Source organism: Dermacentor albipictus, chromosome 6, assembly GCF_038994185.2.
Source record: "Dermacentor albipictus isolate Rhodes 1998 colony chromosome 6, USDA_Dalb.pri_finalv2, whole genome shotgun sequence".
Taxonomy (NCBI): Eukaryota; Metazoa; Arthropoda; class Arachnida; order Ixodida; family Ixodidae; genus Dermacentor; species Dermacentor albipictus.
In genome coordinates, this window is record NC_091826.1 from 16,944,204 (window position 1) to 16,963,915 (window position 19,712).

Consider the following 19,712-nt stretch of genomic DNA (forward strand, 5'->3'; position numbering starts at 1 on the left):
TTGCCGTGTTAGGTAATTAAGTATCATCATATACACGGAAAGAGCTTCAACTTCAGTGTAATTGAAGCTCTTTTCCGTATATATGAGAGGTCTGCCTGGCGCTTGTTCAATGCGAACTTGAGGTGCGTTATTTTCAAAAATAAAACTCAGTTGTTAGTCCAGCCACATGGTCGCTTTGTCTATGTCTGCTTCTCCCCCCCCCCCCCCCCCCCTATTTAAGTTTGCTGGCAGTGTCCTAGTACAACGTACCGAATCATTGTACCAACTATAGCCCAGCAAGACACGTCTCTTACGATCGAATAATGAAGCCTGTGACTTACTCACATAATTCATCTTGCATACAAAATTTGTATTAACATTATACATGATTATTATAAGCAGGGGCCGGCTGTCTTAGTATTATAAGTGCATAACACGTTTATGTATATGTACATGCAATTGAAAACTCCTAGCTATAGCTACGCTGGGAGTACAGCATAAAAAGCGATATGGTGATAATCTAAACTCGCAAATCGTATGTGGTACACAAACTATGCATTATTTGCATAGATCTTTGCGTACTCGCTACAGTATATCCTAGCTGGTTATGCGCGGCTCCGCTGCTGAGCTTGATCTAGCTCGCGAGTTCGACCCTGGCCTCGGCGACCGCATTCCGGTGAGGACGCGTACGCGGAATGCGAAATTAAACGCTCGTGTACGTAGATTTAGGTGCGCATTAAAGAACCCCAGACAGTCAACGTTAATCCAGGCTAGTTTTTGCTATATTAGGCTCTCCACTACGTCTGGCGTGCCTTATATATTGTATAAAAACCCTGAATTTAATGAATGAAATTCAATATTGCAAATAATATTGCTGCATTATCTTCGCGTTCGCCGAACAATTAATCTCATCGGTCAGTGAGCGGTCCGGTCGATAGTTCATTAAGTTGCATCGTAAATGCCTGATCCTATACATCCCGCAGTGATTATATATATCACTAAGATTCTTCGACGCTAGCCGATAGCTCAAATTAGTCTAATTAGTACACTCTAGCTGGAGTATACGACCAGAGGAAGAAATAAAACTTGTTTTAAAGAAAATAATATCGAAATGAATTATGATAGCCGGAGGCGCGCAGCATACGTGCATACGCACTGGCAATTATTAGCGGAACAAGTTTAGTAAGTGCATTAGGACGAAATACGTATGTAAACGGCGCAGGGAAATTCACCCGCAGATCGCAGAATAGCTTAGAATATCGTTGATCTTTCTCGTCGTCATTTAGCATATGTCACGCATCAAATTTAACATCTGTTTCAATGAGCGCCTGCTGCGGCCGCGCGAATTTTGCTTCAACAGCGAATAAAGCAAGGAAAAAAATATAATAAACAAATAAAAATAAAAAACGGGGCAGTTCTGTAGTGAACCTTCCAAAGGAAATGACAAACAGGGTAAAAAACCCCTTCGCCCAAATTAAGGCTGTATAAAATCTTTTCGGATCAAATATACTCCGTACCCCAAAGCGATTTGTAAATTATGGCCTCCTTTGGTAAGCAAAACCGAAACTTGCTTCGCAGTGCCAACGTCAGGAAAAACACCCACTAATGCGACCAATGGTAGCGCAGCGCTACCCTCTCCGCAGCGGAGCCTCGTTAAATCGCCCCGCTACGTGCGATAGGTACGCAGCAAGCAGGCCAGCGAGCGTATAATTGTAAACAAGTCCCGCCAAGCGAAGTTTGAGAAAGCGTGCGCCGGTGGATCGGGCACCTTGAGTTGGGAGTTTGCTTCGAGGCATGTGAGCCGCTCGGCCCTTGATTCATGCTGCGAGGTCCGCAGCTGCTTCGGCGCTTGCTGCGGCCGCAGCCGCTGCTGCGACCGCGGCAACGGCGCGGGTGGTGTAGTGGTTCAGCACCATCAGGAAACCCAGCGCCAGCGTCCAAAGGTCGCGGCGATTTGCTCTCTCTTCGGCCTTCGGAGCTGGTGGACTTCTTGCGTTGCCGAGGCATCCAGCGCTGCTACGCCGTGTGCGACGATGGGGGCACTGTGCGCGTGTCGCACCCCGAACTCCAAGACCTGGCCGACTGGCTCAACTCGGGTTCCGAGCAGCAGTTCCGCTCCCACGAGGCCATCCTCATGCAGCTGGGTCTACGCACGGGGTGCCTGATGACGGCCTTCCTCTGGCGCACCGACCGGGGACAGGCCGTGCGACCCAGCTTACGTTTCACGTTGATTCGGGGCTCACTTTAATTCACGGTTGTGCTGAAGTTTACAATGCATGGTGTAGGCCATGCGCAGTCCGAATTCCCCCCAATATTTGCTGTGTTTATGTTTGTACTCGTAGGATTGCTCCCCATCCGCTGCGGAAGCACGCAGTGTTGGTGCGAGCCCAAGCATAGACGCCTAATGCCGTAGCATTGCATTGCCGTTTAATATGCCCGGTAGTTTTTGCTATATTGCCTTTCGGGCTAGCGAAAATCGTGCTGTTTAAACGTATTCTTTTGAGCCTGTACGACTAATTTCATATGGGGAGCAAGATGGGCTCATTCTGCTAGTTTAGCATGACAGCCTGGTTGAAGTTTGCCTGAAGCACATTAATACACATAATTGTAGCTGCCAGCCTAGCTTCCTTATGCTGTCCTATTCATCTTTGTGTCTCGCCTCGTTAACTGTTGTAGCTTTGTGTATACATCACCGAATCACCGCAGCCTTTGCAATGCAAGTGCTTGGTTCACCATTTTTAGCCTTGACAGAAATGCAGATAAACTGGCATGAATGCTGCACACCGTTTCAGATGTGTTTGAGATGTTTGTCATCACATGTAACACTGTTTATTCTGACCTTAATCACAGATTATAACATTGCACAAATAAAAAGAAAATTGTGTGCCATGAACAAAATTAGCCAAGTAGCTCTATAGTAGTTTTAGCAATTGTCTTTGCAATGCAATATAATTAATCTCTTCGCCCTCTTCAAGTTTGTTTTTGTCCTTCCTCATGCGGGAGAGGATACGAGCCTTCAGAGAACTGTACAGAATCTTGACTGCTTGCTTTTTTAAATGTGTAAGCATTTCTATACCTACTTAATGAGAAAACCCATTTGTCCGTCATGTAAGATTGCTAAAAATAAATTACTATATAAAACAATACATTTAAAAAGAAAAGCCTTGGCGTTGGTCAATGAGCAGTCGACGAGTTCATAAAAATGATGAGGGATTATATGGGTCTTGTCACGGTTGGTAATGGTTCAACACAGATGGATAGGGTGCTAAAGAGTGATAAGGGCTTATAATGGTTGGAGCAAGCTTAATACAGTGAATAAGCACCGGTAATGTGCGATAAGGGTAAGATCAAGTCCAGTATGATTGATAAGGGCCGGTAAGGGTTGGACCATGCCACTTAAGATTGATAAGCCTTGGATTGATTGCGATAAGGTTGATACCAACTGATAAGTGTTGATAAAACTTGAACCAAGATATAAGGTTGAAAACAACCAATAAGATGTGATAAGGGTTGGCTCTAGTCCTATAAGGGTTTATACTAGCCAGATCAAGTTTCATAACAATGATAATGACACTAGGCTGCATGGAGATGAGCAAGTGGCGCAATGCTTATGCATATTCCCGGGAGAGTTTCTGCAGGAATTTTTCTGCTTGCTTGTCACTAATCTTACTCTGGAACAGAAATGGTATGAAAGTGTTTATAAATATTCCTCATATTGAAAATAAATTTATATGCAATTCAAGTATTGTCCAGTATTCAAGTGGGAGTATTACGATCATAAGGCATTAAGCTTGCCACTTAGGGGTTTTACGGTAGCATAATATAATCGGGACGACATACAGAAATGCAAGTCACTCTCTGTGCCAATACAAAGGTGGTCTCCATAAAATATCGAATGATAGGTTACTATTGCATGCTTTGTGGTTTCAGTATGGAGGCATTCGGCTACAATCGTATTCAAGTGTGGAGCAGCTTTTGCGGGACGGCCTACGTCAGTCGACCCTCTTGGGCATCAAGGCAGCTCTGGCTGGCGTCTGGTGCGTGTTTCCTTTTTTTATTTCTTTAAATTTTATTATTCTTCCCCAAGCTTGCGTCTCTATGTATCTATGTCTGCGCCTAACCTTTTTCGTGCCAATTTGGGTCACTGGATAGTTCATGGTCAGATGGGTAGAGCATCAGGTTGCTGTGCTGAATGGACCAGCTTGAAAACCAACCGTTGCACCATCTTGAGTGACTGGGTATGTGACACTCTTCAATGACCCTCTTTCACACCAACCTGTGCCACTGGGTACGTCCTGCACTTCAGTGGACCTCCTTTATGGTGACTTAGGTCACCCGGTATATGTTGCCTTTCATAATAATCATTATATTAAACGAATCATCAACCATTGCCCACCAAACATAACATAGATTGCTAATAATATTGATGTTGGTAGTCCTTGCTAAAGGATAAATGCACCACCAATCTTTTTATATCTTACCACAGTTTATTGCCTTGTACAAGTAGGTAAGCCAAGTAAATTTGCCTAGGTAAATGTGAGAGAAAAAAAAAAAGAATATTGGCTGCTTAATTAGAGGAGGAATGTTTAAAGGGACACTAAAGGCAAATATTAAGTCGAACTAGATTGAAAGATTACGCTTCTGTAAGCAAGAAAATGACGAAAATAGAGAATTAGAGTGGTGCCATTTGTTGTCTGCTGTGGTACCTCTTATGTGTGGCGTCAGCACCTCTGATTCACAGAGAGCCAGCCGCTACCTGCCACTGGTAACTGCATCGCTTTTTCTCTGTTTACTAGCCGCAGTGACCGTAACTGGTAACCTGAACCCAAACAGAGCCACAGAGTGACTCACACAACCTGAACACCTACATCCACTAAGCAGTACACTTCTTATATAGAGCTAAATAAAGAGTCTACAAAAGACATAACGGCATAGAGGGGAGGGAGGGTGGTCACCTGGATTAGTCAAGCCCTCTGCCGTAGAGCGAGCAGTTCAAATTGAGAAACAGCAGCAGGACTTTCGACAGCAATTTCTTAGGCCAAAAATTTATATATCGGCATACAGAAAACTATGATAGACTTCTAGATGAATACTCCATCAGATCTAGCTCGACTTAACACTTTCCTTTAGTGTCCATTTAATTAAAGCTCAGCTTTATGTTGGATAGTGGCGAATGCAAGAATATGGTGTGAATTCATGGAAGATTTGCATGTATGGTAAAAGATGTAAATGAGATGAACTAAGTGTGCACGAGTTTGAGAAGGCTAAGATTGCATTTTTTTTGCTCACCACAATGGTATTCGTTTATTAACATTGTGCACTGCAATCCATGTTTTCAACAATGCCATTCTCTTGTTGGCCTTAAGGCTAAAATGTCTTGTTGCCATGGTCCTATGTGTTTCTTGATAGATTGCTACAGTGGCCTGAAAGCAGTTGTGAAAGAACTACCACTGCCTGTGATATTTAATGCACCATACTTGATTTCAATGAGGTCCATGGTCATCAGTGTGGGACATACTTCAATTTGATTTGGGAAGTATTGCACATAAATATTGTCATGTTTTCATCAGGCAGTTCTTAAAAAATTAATAATAATAAATAAAAGGTGGGCACTTGAAGTGGGGAAACAGTTAAACTAGGCACCTTGATGGTACATAGTGTGTATGTTGCAGTCTTTGAAGGATGCTCAGAGGGGCACAAAATTTGTGTTGCACAGCTGAGGTCGCCATGTTTCAATGGAAAAATGCTCATGTACTCAGATTTAATTGCATGATAAAGCACCAGAGGTGGTAGAAATTAGGAGCAATTAGGAGAACAGTGATTAGTTGTCATCATCTAGTGTCATCCTGTGTTGGGGTGTCATGAGTTGCTAGTAGCGCTGCCTGAAGCTGCCTGTGTTGACTTGAGTGCATCCTCTGCAGGCTGGGTGGCGGCAAAGGCATCATTCCACAGCCAGAGAACAAGCAGCATGTGCAACCGGAATTTCGGCAGGCACTCTTCTTTGATTACGGCGACTTTCTCTCATCTCTCAATGGCTGCTATGGTTAGCGCTCTATGCCTTGCTTTTGCATGTGTTGCATGCCGCCAGTGACAATGGTAGTCATTTACGTTCAACTGCAACATAGGAAATTGACTGACATTAAAGGACGCATGTACACATACAAAAAAAAAAGTAATAAAAGATCACCAAAGCAGAGCCTCGGTGGTACCTGTGCTAGAACCAGTAAAGAGACTCAACCCAAGGAGTTGTAGTAAAGACAGCAGTTTTCTTCTAGTGTTGCATCTTTTTGCTGGTCGTTCTTTACTGCTTTGCTGTTGCAACAAACTTGCTTTAATGGCTCTTTGCTGTAGCTTCTCACTGTGATTGACTGATTGACCACCTTGTTGCTATGGTGAACTTGTATTTTGCTGTTTCATCAAAAAAACTAGAAATGTTTCTTGAGTTCCAAACACACTTGCACCTTCTGGGTGTTTCTTTCTCGTTGAGTGATAGTCCAGTACACTGGTCTATGTTAGATGCCATGGCACAGGTGTCCATGTTGATCGTGCGAAAGCTTTTTGCAGTTTGCAAAAGCTTTTGCAAAAGCTTTTTGAGCAGTTTACTACAAACTGCAGCAAGAGAGGAGGCTTTTCTTTTTGGCTTGAATGAAGTGGATATCGCCTGACTGGGAACATTTCCCCCTGTTGATGTTGAAATGATGCCTTGTGTGGGTACATGTGTATGTGCAGTGGCAGGCCTGGACGTCGGTGTGAATAGCCAGGACATGGCCAATGTTCATGTGCGCACACACTGGGCTGTCAATGTGCCAGGAGACATGGGTGGATCTGCTAATGCAGCCCCGCTGCTTGCTCGAGGTGGGAAATAGTTGATGTTGAGTTAGTAGTTGTTGGAAGTCTTGTGTACATTATAAAATGAAAAATGCATCGTTATTGAATACGCAATCAGCTTCCCGAAGCTACCCTTAAAGGGGCTTCGAATACTTTTCAAGCCACCCTACTTTGCATACGGGTTGCGTAGATTGACAGTTAGGGACCTAAGCGCAACAAGAATGGCAGATAGGGGTGTGCAGTGTAAAGTTTTTCAGCCGAGATTTTTCAAAATACACAAAAAAAAGAATGCACGCCCTCAACTCAAGTTTTTCGTAGTCTGTTGTCCCCATTTCTCTCACCCACTGATGTAACCACTAGCTGCCAATGGCAAGAGCTCGAAGTGCCTATGCAGTGGAAGTTTGCACTTGATAGTTGCCGATAGGAACAGCAGCACAAAATGTGCCGGCTTCCCATATGTGCCTGGCGTCAGCGGAGCTCTTAGCCGTGTATTCTCAAGATACGATCGTAGAATAGCACACATGCCATCCAACAAGCTGAGAAATCAGCTTGTTAACGTAAAGGATCGGCTTGAAAGCAAGAATTACCCCGGTCTCATCTACAAGGTACCATGCACAGAGTGCAGCTGCAGTTACTTCGTCGAAACTGGCAAATGCACGAGAACATCAAAAGAGCACCAAAGGAACATCTACAACAAGAAAAAAGCCTCGAATGCACTAGCCGAACATGCCGATAATCACAGTCACCGCATCTATTGGGAAAACACTGCTATAATAGCTAAGAAAAAGAATCCGATGACGCAACTCTTGTTAGAATCTTCATTTATTCAAATCGGACAACAGTATCAACAAGACTGATGGAAATCTGCCTGCCAACTACACCCGTTCTCTGCGTCACAATTTGGCACAAAAACGACTTGCGGCTTTTGCCCGCTTTTTGTGTAATCAAGGAACCCATACAGGTCCCGAAACATCTGTGTTATTTTCCCCTTGACCTGGTCAGTGACCGCAATTTCTTCATCATTACACTGAATACAGCATACTAATACTAATACAGCATACAGCACACTGAATACAGCATACAGCATACTAAATGAGACAGCCAGAGCAAAACCTGTCAGCGATGCAATCTTAGAGGCCATGGTTGGACAAAATATTGTTAACAGAAAGCAGTGAAGCAAATATTGTGAAGGACTAAAACACGAGGTGGAGAAGAATAAGAAGAGTGCTTTTGTATTCCTTTTGCGACTTTGAGGAGGCTGCTGTAATTTCTGTTGTTTGTTTGCAGGTGTTGTGTGTGCTCTGGAGGCCATGTTGGAGCACAGCCAGTTGGGCAGCCTGCGAGGCAAGAGAGTTTGTGTCCAGGGCGCTGGAAGCATCGGCAAGTTTTTGTCTGTGGACGGCATGTCATTTCCGTTTGATCAGTTTATCGTGTAATGTACACGTGCAGTTGGCTGCAGTGACATGTGATTGGTGCTGCTTGTAGTAATTTTCACATAATGTATCACTGCATTACTTTGATATCTGTTACCATGTTGAGAATGTAGCAACTTCTAACATATATGTGCTAATCATGGCATGAACAGCCTAAAGATCCCATTGGCACTGTAGCCAGTCACTTGCACTATTTAAAAGAAAATTGTCACACACATGAATGTAGCGCAACGCTATAAAGGAAACCCATGCAGGTCTCTCGAAAAAAGTTTTGCAGCGGAACCCATAAGGGTTTCTTTTATAACTTCGTGCTACATTTGGATGGGTAACGATTTTTCCTTCTATGAATTTCATGAACCTTTCTCCACCTTGCGGAATTCCGCAGAACTGATTTGAGGCTTGCATTATTAAGCTTATTTTTTCGGAGGCGTCATCTTGCTTAGATTTTAGCACAGCACATATTTCTGAGCAGGTCTATACGAGAGGTGAAAACATGGCCTTTGCATTGGAACCTGTAACTGTGAGGGCTTGAGTTGCATCTGCCTACAGGACTTCCAGTCATTGATTTGTGTGTATAATACTTATGGATTGCTGCCTGTGCTCATTGTTCCCCTCCATGCTCCTTTTTCTCCCTTCCTTTTCCTTAGACAAGAAGAGCAGGCTGGGAATGTGCACGAGCTTCAAGTTGAACTTTCTGCTTTTCCTCAAATAAAAATTTCGTCTTCGTTGGCCATTGTGCAGCCAATAAGTGTACTGATTCTTGTTTTGTTGACCTGGGGCTTCAACCTGCATTCAAGGCCTGACAGTTTCTTGTTGCCTCTGTTATGCAGGACGGGAGGTGGCACTCAGCTTGGCTGACCATGGTCTAGCACAGCTGCATGTCACGGATGCCAACCAGAAGCGCTGTGACGACATTGCCGACCTGCTTGCCCCACGGGTCAGTCCAGTCAACTGTGGCATCAAGCTGTTATTTCGAGGATATCACCGTGTCCTTTTCTTGCAATGCAGATATATTGGTGAGAAAATGAGAAAACTCTAATGGCCCCCACTACGTGGCCAGCTGCAGTTGGGTGTAGTACGTGAATGGGAGTCTCTCACACCTTTTTCCCTCCTATACATCGTTTCATACATATCAGGCAATGCTACAAAGCTAAAGAGACTTGTCTCACTGCTTGCATTCACTTCAAGAAAAGGTGTATCATATATAAAAGATATAGGTGTGCATCATGTAATTATATATAAAATTCGCTCATGCTTTTGTGTTGCATAATATGGCGTAGTCATTACATAGAAGGCAAAACAAAAAATTAAGTGGAACCTCCTTGAACAGCAACTGTCCGAGGTATGTGTAGCATTGTACGGCAGCCGGTGTGGTGCAGAAGGTGTTATGCATGGTAATAATGTGTGTCATGGTTATGCTGATGTAGTGTGCGTTATTCATCTACATGTGCATGTAGAGTATGAGCAGAGAGATGCACATAGTATTTACATTGCCAAACATATACATTCGGCATCATGCTGACCACCACATAATGCTACGCATATTGTCACCTGGCAGTGACGGTGAAGAAAGCGAAACTGTGAATGGCGACACTAGCGTTTTATTGGGTGAACTTGTGCCCACAAAAGCAAGTTACACTCAAAGCACAGCAATAGCGGCGAACACGGTCAGTGGCCATCCAAATCTGATCAGTGGATCAAGCGCGTCGGCTTTTATACATCAGTCACCGAAGGTTGCAGTGTAATTGCTGGTACCTGCGGGTCTTCCAGAAAGTTTTACACCATTCGCGTTGCACATACATGCAATCAGATTACACGAGGTTTGGTGACAACAGACAGCGGATGGAACCATCAATAACATTCTAGAAACTTCCGATACATGCAGGCGCGTCCTGCACTGAGCGACAATATGCTAGACGATGAAACTCGGTCACCCGATTAATAAGTACACGTGTCGATATCTTCAACAGTTCCCGTTCAAGGAGGTTTTGCTTAATTTGTTCGCGCAATGCCCATCTGTAGTCACCACATTAATGCTGTCATAGGCAATGTAGGAGGATGGCTGTGCATGCATGCATAATTAATGCATGAGTGGTGCATCCTCTCATTTTAGGTCCCCTTTAGTCACCTTCCATTGTCACTGGTCGGATACCAGAGCATCCCATACAGTTTGCTATCTCCCTTTGAGTATAGGCTGGGATATTTCTGGCCTAGGTTTAATGCCTCCTTTCTATGTATGGGGAATGGCAAAAGCGGACAGGCTTGCAGACTGTTTTGTGTGGGTGTGCCTATTGTTATTGGGACATTAGGTCATTTGTCAGTGTTCTCTGGATGGCAGCTATCGACCGTGGACACAATGGGCTTTAGCTTTGCATTCTCACACTGTATTGGGAAAGGGGTTTTCTGGCTTCGTACAGAATTTTTCAATTGGCTCGCCATATAATGTTATGCAGTAAAAGATATTCTGTCAAATACTTTCCAGATTAATGGCCAGTCCACTGCGAAATGCGCAGAGTGATACATTCCTGCGACTGCGCTACTTGCATAGCTTCTGCAGCATTGCCTGTCAAGTATGAAACTGAGTGCAACTGTTTTCAGCTTGTTTGTTTCTTGCTTCATTTTCCTTGTCCTATATGTCAGATGTGCATGTCCTACCTTCTCTCTGTACACAGCTGGGCAGCCGGCTGCATGTGTCACGTGTTCCCCATGGTGATAGGAGCCTGCTGGCTGAGCCGTGTGACATCTTTGTGCCCTGCGCCATGTCCCATGTATGTAAACCATGTCCTCATTTTAACACATTTTTGAAGTGGTAATGTGTACCGTAGTCTGTGCTGTGAAGCAATGTTAGAGAGCTTTTGCTTGTCTGTAAACATATTAGCATTTATGGAACACAGGGCTGTCGGAGAGGTGTACAGCAGCGTCAATGCTGATGGCGATATCTTGTGACACCAAGTTTAACCAGAGGGCACACAAAACTAATACAGCAGCAACTTATCATATTCTACTTAACTCCTGGTGTAAAGTGCTGGTCATGACATAATCATTAAAGTGCAGTCCTCTTATGAAGTGATTTACCATATTCTACTTAACTGCTAGTGTAAAGCATTGGTAAACTGTAATCATTAACATGCAGTCTTTTTATGATATCCCTTTAAGAAGAACACTTCTGCAATGATAAAATATTTTATATGCATTGTAGTTCGGTAAAGTGTTGCTAAGTGTCGTTAACAGCATTGCTACTGGCATTCACAGTACTGGTTACCCTGTAAGCTGTAAAGAAGTTTACAGACAAGTTAAAACTCCATATTGTCAAGATTATGCGTGCCATCTTATTGTTAGCAAATTCAGTGGCTTTGTGGTTAGAGCATCAAATCGGAGTGAATTTCCTTTCTATAGCACCTAGTACTTAAGAAGTTCCTAGTATGTGAGTGGTACTAGAAGTACTAGCACAGCAGTCGTGTTTCAGATCCTGACTCCGGACACCATCCCAACCATGGAGGCCAAGATTGTGTGCGGTCCGGTGAATGAGCAGCGACTCTCGGACTCGGACTGTGACCTCTTGAATGAGCATGGTGTCCTGTATGTGCCGGAGTACATCTTCAATCGCATGGTGCGCAGCCTGGGCTTGCTCACTCACTCTTCTGTGCATTCCTTCACTGGCAACATAACTTGTGCTTGACTTTTTGTGACTTCTCACAATACTGCATCAAGTTTTTTTAAGGCTTGATGCAGTGCTGCTTTAAGTACTGCTTTTTAAGAGAATGTGCCTGAAATTCAGCAAGCCAGCTTTGCAGCAGAGCATAATGATCCAGATGTAGCGGCAGTGTGACTTGTGAAAAAGCGCTCACAAAATTTTGTTGGTGCGGCTTGTTAATGGAAGGATATCTCCAAGTTGCAAATACTAGTCTTCTTACTTGATTCATAAATGGTAGCGTATTGCTACTACAAAGTAACTGCACTACATCCCCTGCATGAGGCAACATGCTTCCATGCTTACCGCAGAAAATTTGTATGCTTGGAGGGGTGTGATCGATCTGATGAACAAATTAACCATGAAACAGCTCACTTTTAGTCAAGTATCCTTTATATTCGGGCATCGTTCCCTTGTATGTACTGTTTACTCTGGAACATTGTCCTATATCTACAGATAATACCATTTTAATTTTGCTCAAACCAATGCGTTGCATTGTTTTACAACCTCACTGCCAAATCAGCAAAATCCTTTTATTTTGATCACTGGAAAACTGCCAATTCCTTTCGTATGATTCACAAATAGTGAAATCACTCACTTCAAATTGATTCAGAGTTTCTCAGCGAAGGCCGAATCGGTGAGGCCGTTAGTGCTATGTCCAGCTGTACTGATCTGTCACTCAGAAATGGGAGCATATCATAATGGTTGAGCTCTGTTGTGAACTTCCATGCTGTTGCTGGAATTAAGACTGTCCTGTCAACGTGAAGCTGATACTGTCCTGGTGTGCAACTTTCTGAAGAGGGTAGTCACATAGCTTCTTTTCGCATACTCATTGGCTGCTATCTTCAGTATGTAAACATCTGAACCTGAATGAAAGTGCATGCACTAAAAAAAAGAAAGACGATTATGATACTTCCTAATGCGAAATTTGAGTGCAGCTCTATATGTGTTTTCATTTCGCATGCCAATATTTTGTATTATGGTCATATAGGTACATTGTTTATATCAGGAATAGAACTCTGTGAGTAGCGTAGCTGGCATGGGCAATGTCTTGTGCGGCACATTGCAAACGGAGTGAAGTGTGGCACATCTGGCTCGATAATCGGGAGATCACGAGAGGCAGCATGTGTGTGACACATAGGCGCGATTCACAGCAGCCGCCGCAGGCAGACCTCCGTTTATGCAGCACTTTGTTTACGTACAGACGACATGCACTACTCTGGCACCGTATCTTAGACATTGTTGCGGCACAGCTCGTCTTGTGCGGCACTACGTTTCTCTTCGCACGCTTTTGTTCCACCAACAGTGAGAGTGGCCCTTTGTCACGGGGAAATCATGCCACCAGTTTCAGCGGCGACAACACCCAAGGGAGCGTCACATTAAGCCTTACTCGTAGCTGCCTGCCATCGCCTCTTGCAGGGGCAGTGATCCCCATCACAAACACTAGTACCATGGACTAATCTCGGCAGCTGATGCCGTGGACGAGCGTAGCCCTCCCCACCTTACACCACCATAGCCCCTCTTCGGAAGTGCAGATGAGATTGCCCACATGGCTGCTGATGCTGTGGCCACCTGCAACAAGGGGCATGCGCAGGCCGTCTCCCCTCTGCTCCCTCTCCACTTTCACTGGAGCCTCCTCCTCCACCTTCCTCCTCATTCACTCTTTTTTTCATCTCGCGCTGCACTCCGCGTTCATTTTCATCTTCTGCTTGCTCGTTCACTCGGCTGTGAGGTACAACAGCGCCGAGGCACGCCAACGCTCAACGCAGGAATGGGCATTTCAGAGCTGCGCCCTAAAAAATGTGCATGCCATAGTTTCATAAAAATGCCATCAGAGGGCAGCACAGTTTGAAGAAAATGGATGTTGAAATCAAAATTAACAAAAATTCATCTAGCACATTGCCACTCGATCGTACTTATCTGCAAATATAGGACAATATTCAGAAATAAACACAGAACTTCATAGCATATATTGCTGTCTTGTTTCAAAGAAAACACATATGGTCTATCTAGCTGTGTGTGGCCATCATAAGAATGCTAAGTAGTGCATGTAAGTTAGTTGGCTTGGCTGGCAACACATTTGTGGCTTCTAATCTGCCCTCACATTTTGAATTATCCTTTCATTCATATCAATTTCGTTTTCTCTTCGAAATATGTTTCTCTGCTGTTACTGTCTCTGAAACTCTGAAAACAGTTCAAAGGCAGCATTAAACATTGTTAGACTTGCAACAAAGACAAGAGCTTCTTGAAGCCGAATTTCCTTTTCTTTTCTTTGAAACTGTGTGGTGCATATGTATTAACTGTGTAAAGGAGAAGAGCTTAGCACTATTCATCTTTCTAATGAACTGGCCACAAGACGAATTTAAAACACACATTCTGTAAAATAGCGGGCCTCTTGCTGGTCATTGACGCACAGTATACACATTTGTGGCATATTTTAAGTTCCTGTGCATAAATTTTCATTGGAGCTTGCAAAAGTGATGTCTGTTAAGTGTTACTGGTATGTAATGTTTCTGAGCATTATTGTGTGGACCCCTATTTAGATGTACCAAGTAATTTACAGTGAAAGTCTCACAATTCATAGTGCCTTATGTTATGTTTGACCCATGTGTAAATGTCCCCAAATTCATGCAGCCCAGAACTTTGTCTAGCACTGCAGCTCTTCAGCAGCATAGAGTGCGTTGCTGTGAATATGGAGTGCATTTAAATAGAGCAACAGTAAAACATTGGAGCTATTCGTTTTGCTAAAATTCTTCAAGGTTGCTTTTCTAGAAGTTTTCACTGTGATATTTTTTTCAGAGGTTGTAATTATAGTAGGCTATGCATGAGAAAGATATAGTATGTTGCACTCAATTCCGCAAGGTTGCTTTTCAAGAGGTTCTCTCTGCAATCTTCTTTTTCCAGAGGTTGTAATCAGGGGTTCTAGGCTACACATTGGAAAATACAGTGCGTTGAAATTAGTACTTGTGAGAGAGAGTGCTGCTGGCAAGTACTCGTGGCACCCTCGTCTTTTCTTTTTTTTTTTTTTTCAGGCGGTGGTGAGCTCTGCATACGAGATGTATGGACGCATGCAGAATGACCCCGAAATGGAGAAACACTTTGGTTGCGAGTGGGAACATTCGGTGAGGCAGCCGAACAATATGTTGTTATTGGTATTGAGTGTTGAACCAGCCCAATGCTCAGATTACAACACTTTCTTGCCAACTTCTCGAAACGCTCGCTCAACTCCTTGCTTGCTACAGCAAATAAGTAATTTGTGGATTTATTTCAGGAAATGCTCTATTCAACATACAGGATTTCTATAACAAATTCCAGCATTTTAGCTGACCTTCTGAATGAATGCATTGTTGAAACATTTTGCCTTTAATCTCATTTTATTAGTCGCTGTCCATGCCCTAGTTATGCTTTTAGGTTGCAGGACTTGGAAGTTGATGCTCAAAAGTGTGTTTTCTGGAAGTCTTGCAACTCTTGTTCAAGGATAGACAGAGCAATAAGGTGGATTTCTTGAATTGCCAGAAGCTATCCTGTTTAGCAAAATACAAGGATAGAATTTTTCTCGAATTCTGCCCTTTAAAGGTAGCAAAAGAAACTTGCATAATGTTAGAACCAAATGCGATTAAACAAAAATGTACACCACATTCGAAATAAGCACGTGACATATATTACTTACACGTTTTCAGCACCGTGACTTAAAGAAGGGCATTAAAATATTAGTTTGAAGACCTAACTCTTCCATAAGTCAAAACAAGAAGACATATCTTTCAGACAACTACCACTGTTTTGCATTGAGTAATTCCCTCTTTTTTTTTGGTGCGCAGATTGGGTCCTTGGTGCGCCGTGTCCTGAGTGAATCTGCAGACCGTGGGTGCAGCACTGTAGCCGTGGCCGACGAACTGGCCGAGCGCTGGTCGCGTGAGCCACACCCGCTGTGGCCTGGGCGAGCGAGGGCACTGCTCGCCGCCTTGTTGGCGCACGGATGGCATCGGGGTCGAGACTTCTGGCGGCAGAGGCACAACTTTCCTAACACACACGGCTATGCGTGATGATGAAGATCAAGCATCACTTAACAGATGAAATAGTATACAATAAAGGCACTCGTTTGGTGCATATTAAGTCCCGCGTATGCTGTACCATGTATCGATGCAACATACTGTGTTTATTTACAGTACCTCAAGAACCCTACAGGCGAGGTTTTACGAGGGGTGGGTGAGAGCACCAGTGATGTCAACTAAAAGTGACTTGGCGACTGTTCTGAAGCGAGTAGGGCTGGCATAAATAATGGCACTTGTGAGCAGATTGTTCCATTTGATAGCTGTCTTGATAAATAAGTATGCAGAAGCCATCAAAGATGATTGTCACAGTAGGCGAACAGTTTTATGATTTGCAGAATCATCTGTAAAAGTTGTCAGCACAATGTTTCTTCCTGTTCTTCTACGGTCGTGGCATGCACATGTTGTTTCAGTCTTGTATCGACACTGCAGTGTTTCATCTCATTCCTCAAAAGTCACAACGGTCTCCCATCGCATCAGTGTTTCAACTTCTGTTCCTTTGACAGTTATTGCAGCAGCACGCTGGGCCACCACTGTGTTGACCCACAAGATTCATGAACGTACGGCATAAAGTCAGTGCCTCTCCGACCAACAAGCAAAGTCTGGAGACATTCTCCGGCATACATGCCAACTTGTTGACTTCACAATTCATAAAAATCTTGCGGGAGAAAGGGCGGGGGGGGGGGGGGGGGAGGTAGCACACATTTCTTTTGAAAGCTTGCCCTGAGCATATGCCTTTTGTAGGGAACCTTCAGCACACAAGCAGCAGCAGTGAACTTGGAACAGCAGAGATTGACAAGCAACGCAATGTCCTTAGATTACAGTGACTTTTCCAGTGACTTTGCTGTTGCTGATTTCGCCTGCTTCAGGAGCTTGTCTGTACAAACTTGCTTGAAGCGAGCACACCTACTGCGTCCATCGGAAGGCTTCCAACAGGAGGTTTGGAGATCGACGAGTGAAACATTTTTAAAATTTGTAAAATCTTAAAACTGTCCCAAATTTGGAATTATAAAAATTTTGAAAATGTGGCAGGCACACACTAGTGTTTGCTCTGCCTCCATGGTAGCCCTCTCTCCTCCTCCTCCTAACTACCATTTCCTCATTCAGTTGGGAAAGAAACTCTGTCCACTGACCATGAAAATGGAGGAAGAGTAAAAAAGAACTATATGCTTTAAAAAGGATCGATTGTGCGGTGCAGGTGCATGCATGGCCACAAGCACAGAAAGCTGGACTAGTTGGTATGGTTTTATGCGTAATTGTGCCGTAGATGACACAAGACGGGAAGGTAGACAGCACTTGTGTTCACTATAATATGTTACCGTAACACAACAAACAGTACTGTATAAGTTCAGTGATATGTTCCCAGCTCCTGCAATTTCCTCAGGCCCATTTCATGGGATGCATTTAGACCAGTTCAGTCAACAATCTCACACCAGGTTGCCTGTCCCTAGGCGCTTATCGACAGTGCCAGGCATGCAACTTGGTGCCTAGCTCATGCTGTCCTATACTGCTCTGCAAGAGGCACAACTACAGTTGAGCCCACTTATAGCAGTATTTAAATGCCGAGAAAATCCCATTGTTGCCACTGATAGTTGTTATAAACTGGGTTGCACGAAAAAAGCAAAGGGGACAAACATCCAAGCATACTCATTAGACAGAAATAAGTACAGTTGAACCCCCCTTACAGCATTACCCCCCGTTTTAATCATACTAATAAAACCGCTCATTACTATGTTCAGGAAAACACGGGGAATACGGGAGATGGAAATTCAAGACGAGCAAAATGAGAGCAAGGTGAAAGCAGGAACCAACGCTTTGACAAGTGGACTGGTCTTCCTCAAGGCGACCTATGCTTTCCTCACAGCGGTATATGTAGGTGGGGTTCTTCTAAAGGGGAGAGGGTGTAAGGCGAGAGGGTGCGGCAATGAGGGAAGGTGTGTTAGCGTGTCGAATTGAGAGTAAAGGAATGCTGTGCACAAGGTCAGGGCCCCCGGTCTGTCATCGCATGCGTGTTAGCCGGCATGTCAACGGCGTCTGACACGCCAGCCGTTTATGGCTAGGTTTCCGTGGACTTTTTTGTGCGTGTCAACAAATTCGCCTGTGCAAAAACTCTGCTCCCTAATTTGATGCAAAATCGCTTCATTCTATGCGAAAGCTTATACATCTCGTCATTTGGATATGCATTTTCGGTACATTAATTATTAATAGGCACCATTTTCAAGATTAGTAGACTCTCAGGTAGATAATTTTTTAAAATTTTGCTTGCTTACAAGGGTATGAGCCATTGTCTCACATGACGGACAAATTTCTTGTGTAGGCACACAAATGCTTATGCATTTAATCAGGGTGTCTACCAAGTTGATGTTTTCAAATTCCCTCAGCAGTTGGAAAGTCAACCTCAACTGTCGCGACATACTCTCAGCCCGTGCACAATGCCTCAGTGTCGCGTTTCACTGCTTTAAAGAGCTTATTTTGGTTTGGATGAGGGTCACCTGCATCTCGGCCTCAGCCAACACTTTGCTTTTTGAGCTTAAGCTCTTTCAAAGAAGAGGCTGCGCAGTTCCGGTCCCGATCATTCCTCAATGCGACAGTCCTTTCTGTTCTCATCCTCGTTATGCCACGCATTCGCTTCATGGGCCATTCGAAGCATCCTCTTGGTCAATGTACAGTCAATGTTCGAATTTTTGGGTTCCCTAGGGGCCGCAAAAACATCCGAAAAAATGAATGAATGCCTTTTACTGCCCCTAAGGGCTCAAATTGCCACAGGCACATCCAAAAAAGCTCTGAAGGCCTACCATTACACTTTTTAAGGATAACGGTGCTCGTACTGCGACAGGCACTGGATCGCATAATATTGCTGTGATGAGGTGAAGCTGCCTTTTGGAAACTTGCATTATGCAATGCGCCATGCTTTCGAAGCCAATCGCGAGGATTGCAGAGGTGGAATCGGTGCCATTGCTGACAGCGGCGAATTTTCAATAAAGAACACAGCACCGAAGGGAAGAACCTTAATAGTGAACGTCGCAGCAGTTAGGCCTCGCGTTGCCATGGTGGAAGCTACGGCTGCTAGCGAATTTGCGTGTGAAGTGCCGGTTCGAGGCGGCGAGATAATCAAAACGGCGGTGTTGGGTTTGATTAATGCCATTTCGGACCTGCGGTCGCGGAAAAAATCTGGAAACACAGATGGTGAAGGATTTTTACGTTCGAAATTCAGACGTTTTTATGCATTGACTCCATGGGAACTAGGTGGTGCCGCGAAGCCGACCGCATAATAGGCTGTGGCGACGAGCGACCACGTAGACCGTCAAAGTATTGGGCTCTCGCAGGAGAGGAAAAACCAACACTCCGTCGCTTAGCGTAGCATTCTTTTTAATGATCTTCGGAACGCTAGCCCGCGCCGGAACGCGCCAGCCGCTCGAGCCTCGTGTAGACGCGAGCGTCCGCGTCAACTCTCGTGCGACGCCGATGCTGCTGCCGCTACAGAGGGCTCCCCCCCTAGAGAGGAGGAAAGTTCGACGAACGATGGAAAGTCCACGTGACGCGGCGTGTCTTCGCGTTGGTCGTGGGTGTCACGTGCGCAGGCGGCGACGAAGGATGCAGCAGGGTCGCGTCGCATACAGGTGGAGCTGATGGCGCGGGTGCTTCGATGTAGGCGGGTTTGAGACGTTCCAGGGCAATTGTGTCTGATCGGCCGTTGACATTGACAACAAACGTCGTCGGACGACGCTCTAG

General features: G+C 44.4%; 1 protein-coding gene across 1 annotated transcript; it reads left to right on the top strand.

Moving 5' to 3' along the window:
* The first annotated feature begins 1,610 nt into the window (after positions 1-1,610).
* On the top strand, positions 1,611-16,044 carry LOC135914450 (leucine dehydrogenase-like). Its single transcript, XM_065447310.2, has 10 exons — positions 1,611-2,182; positions 3,910-4,016; positions 5,901-6,022; positions 6,709-6,834; positions 8,095-8,187; positions 9,071-9,177; positions 10,913-11,008; positions 11,707-11,850; positions 14,964-15,053; positions 15,750-16,044. Exons 1-10 carry the CDS (start codon positions 1,799-1,801, stop codon positions 15,972-15,974), a joined length of 1,494 nt encoding a protein of 497 aa, XP_065303382.2. The 5' UTR covers positions 1,611-1,798; the 3' UTR covers positions 15,975-16,044.
* Positions 16,045-19,712: the final 3,668 nt, after the last annotated feature.

What these genes read in the sequence shown, in the direction of transcription:
- LOC135914450 (XM_065447310.2), top strand. Translation starts at nt 1,799, where the DNA reads ATGCTGCGAGGTCCGCAGCTGCTTCGGCGCTTGCTGCGGCCGCAGCCG. An exon ending in CCAGGGCGCTGGAAGCATCG is followed by an intron (nt 8,188 to 9,070) that starts GCAAGTTTTTGT and finishes TCTGTTATGCAG; the next exon opens with GACGGGAGGTGGCACTCAGC. An exon ending in TGCCCTGCGCCATGTCCCAT is followed by an intron (nt 11,009 to 11,706) that starts GTATGTAAACCA and finishes GTCGTGTTTCAG; the next exon opens with ATCCTGACTCCGGACACCAT.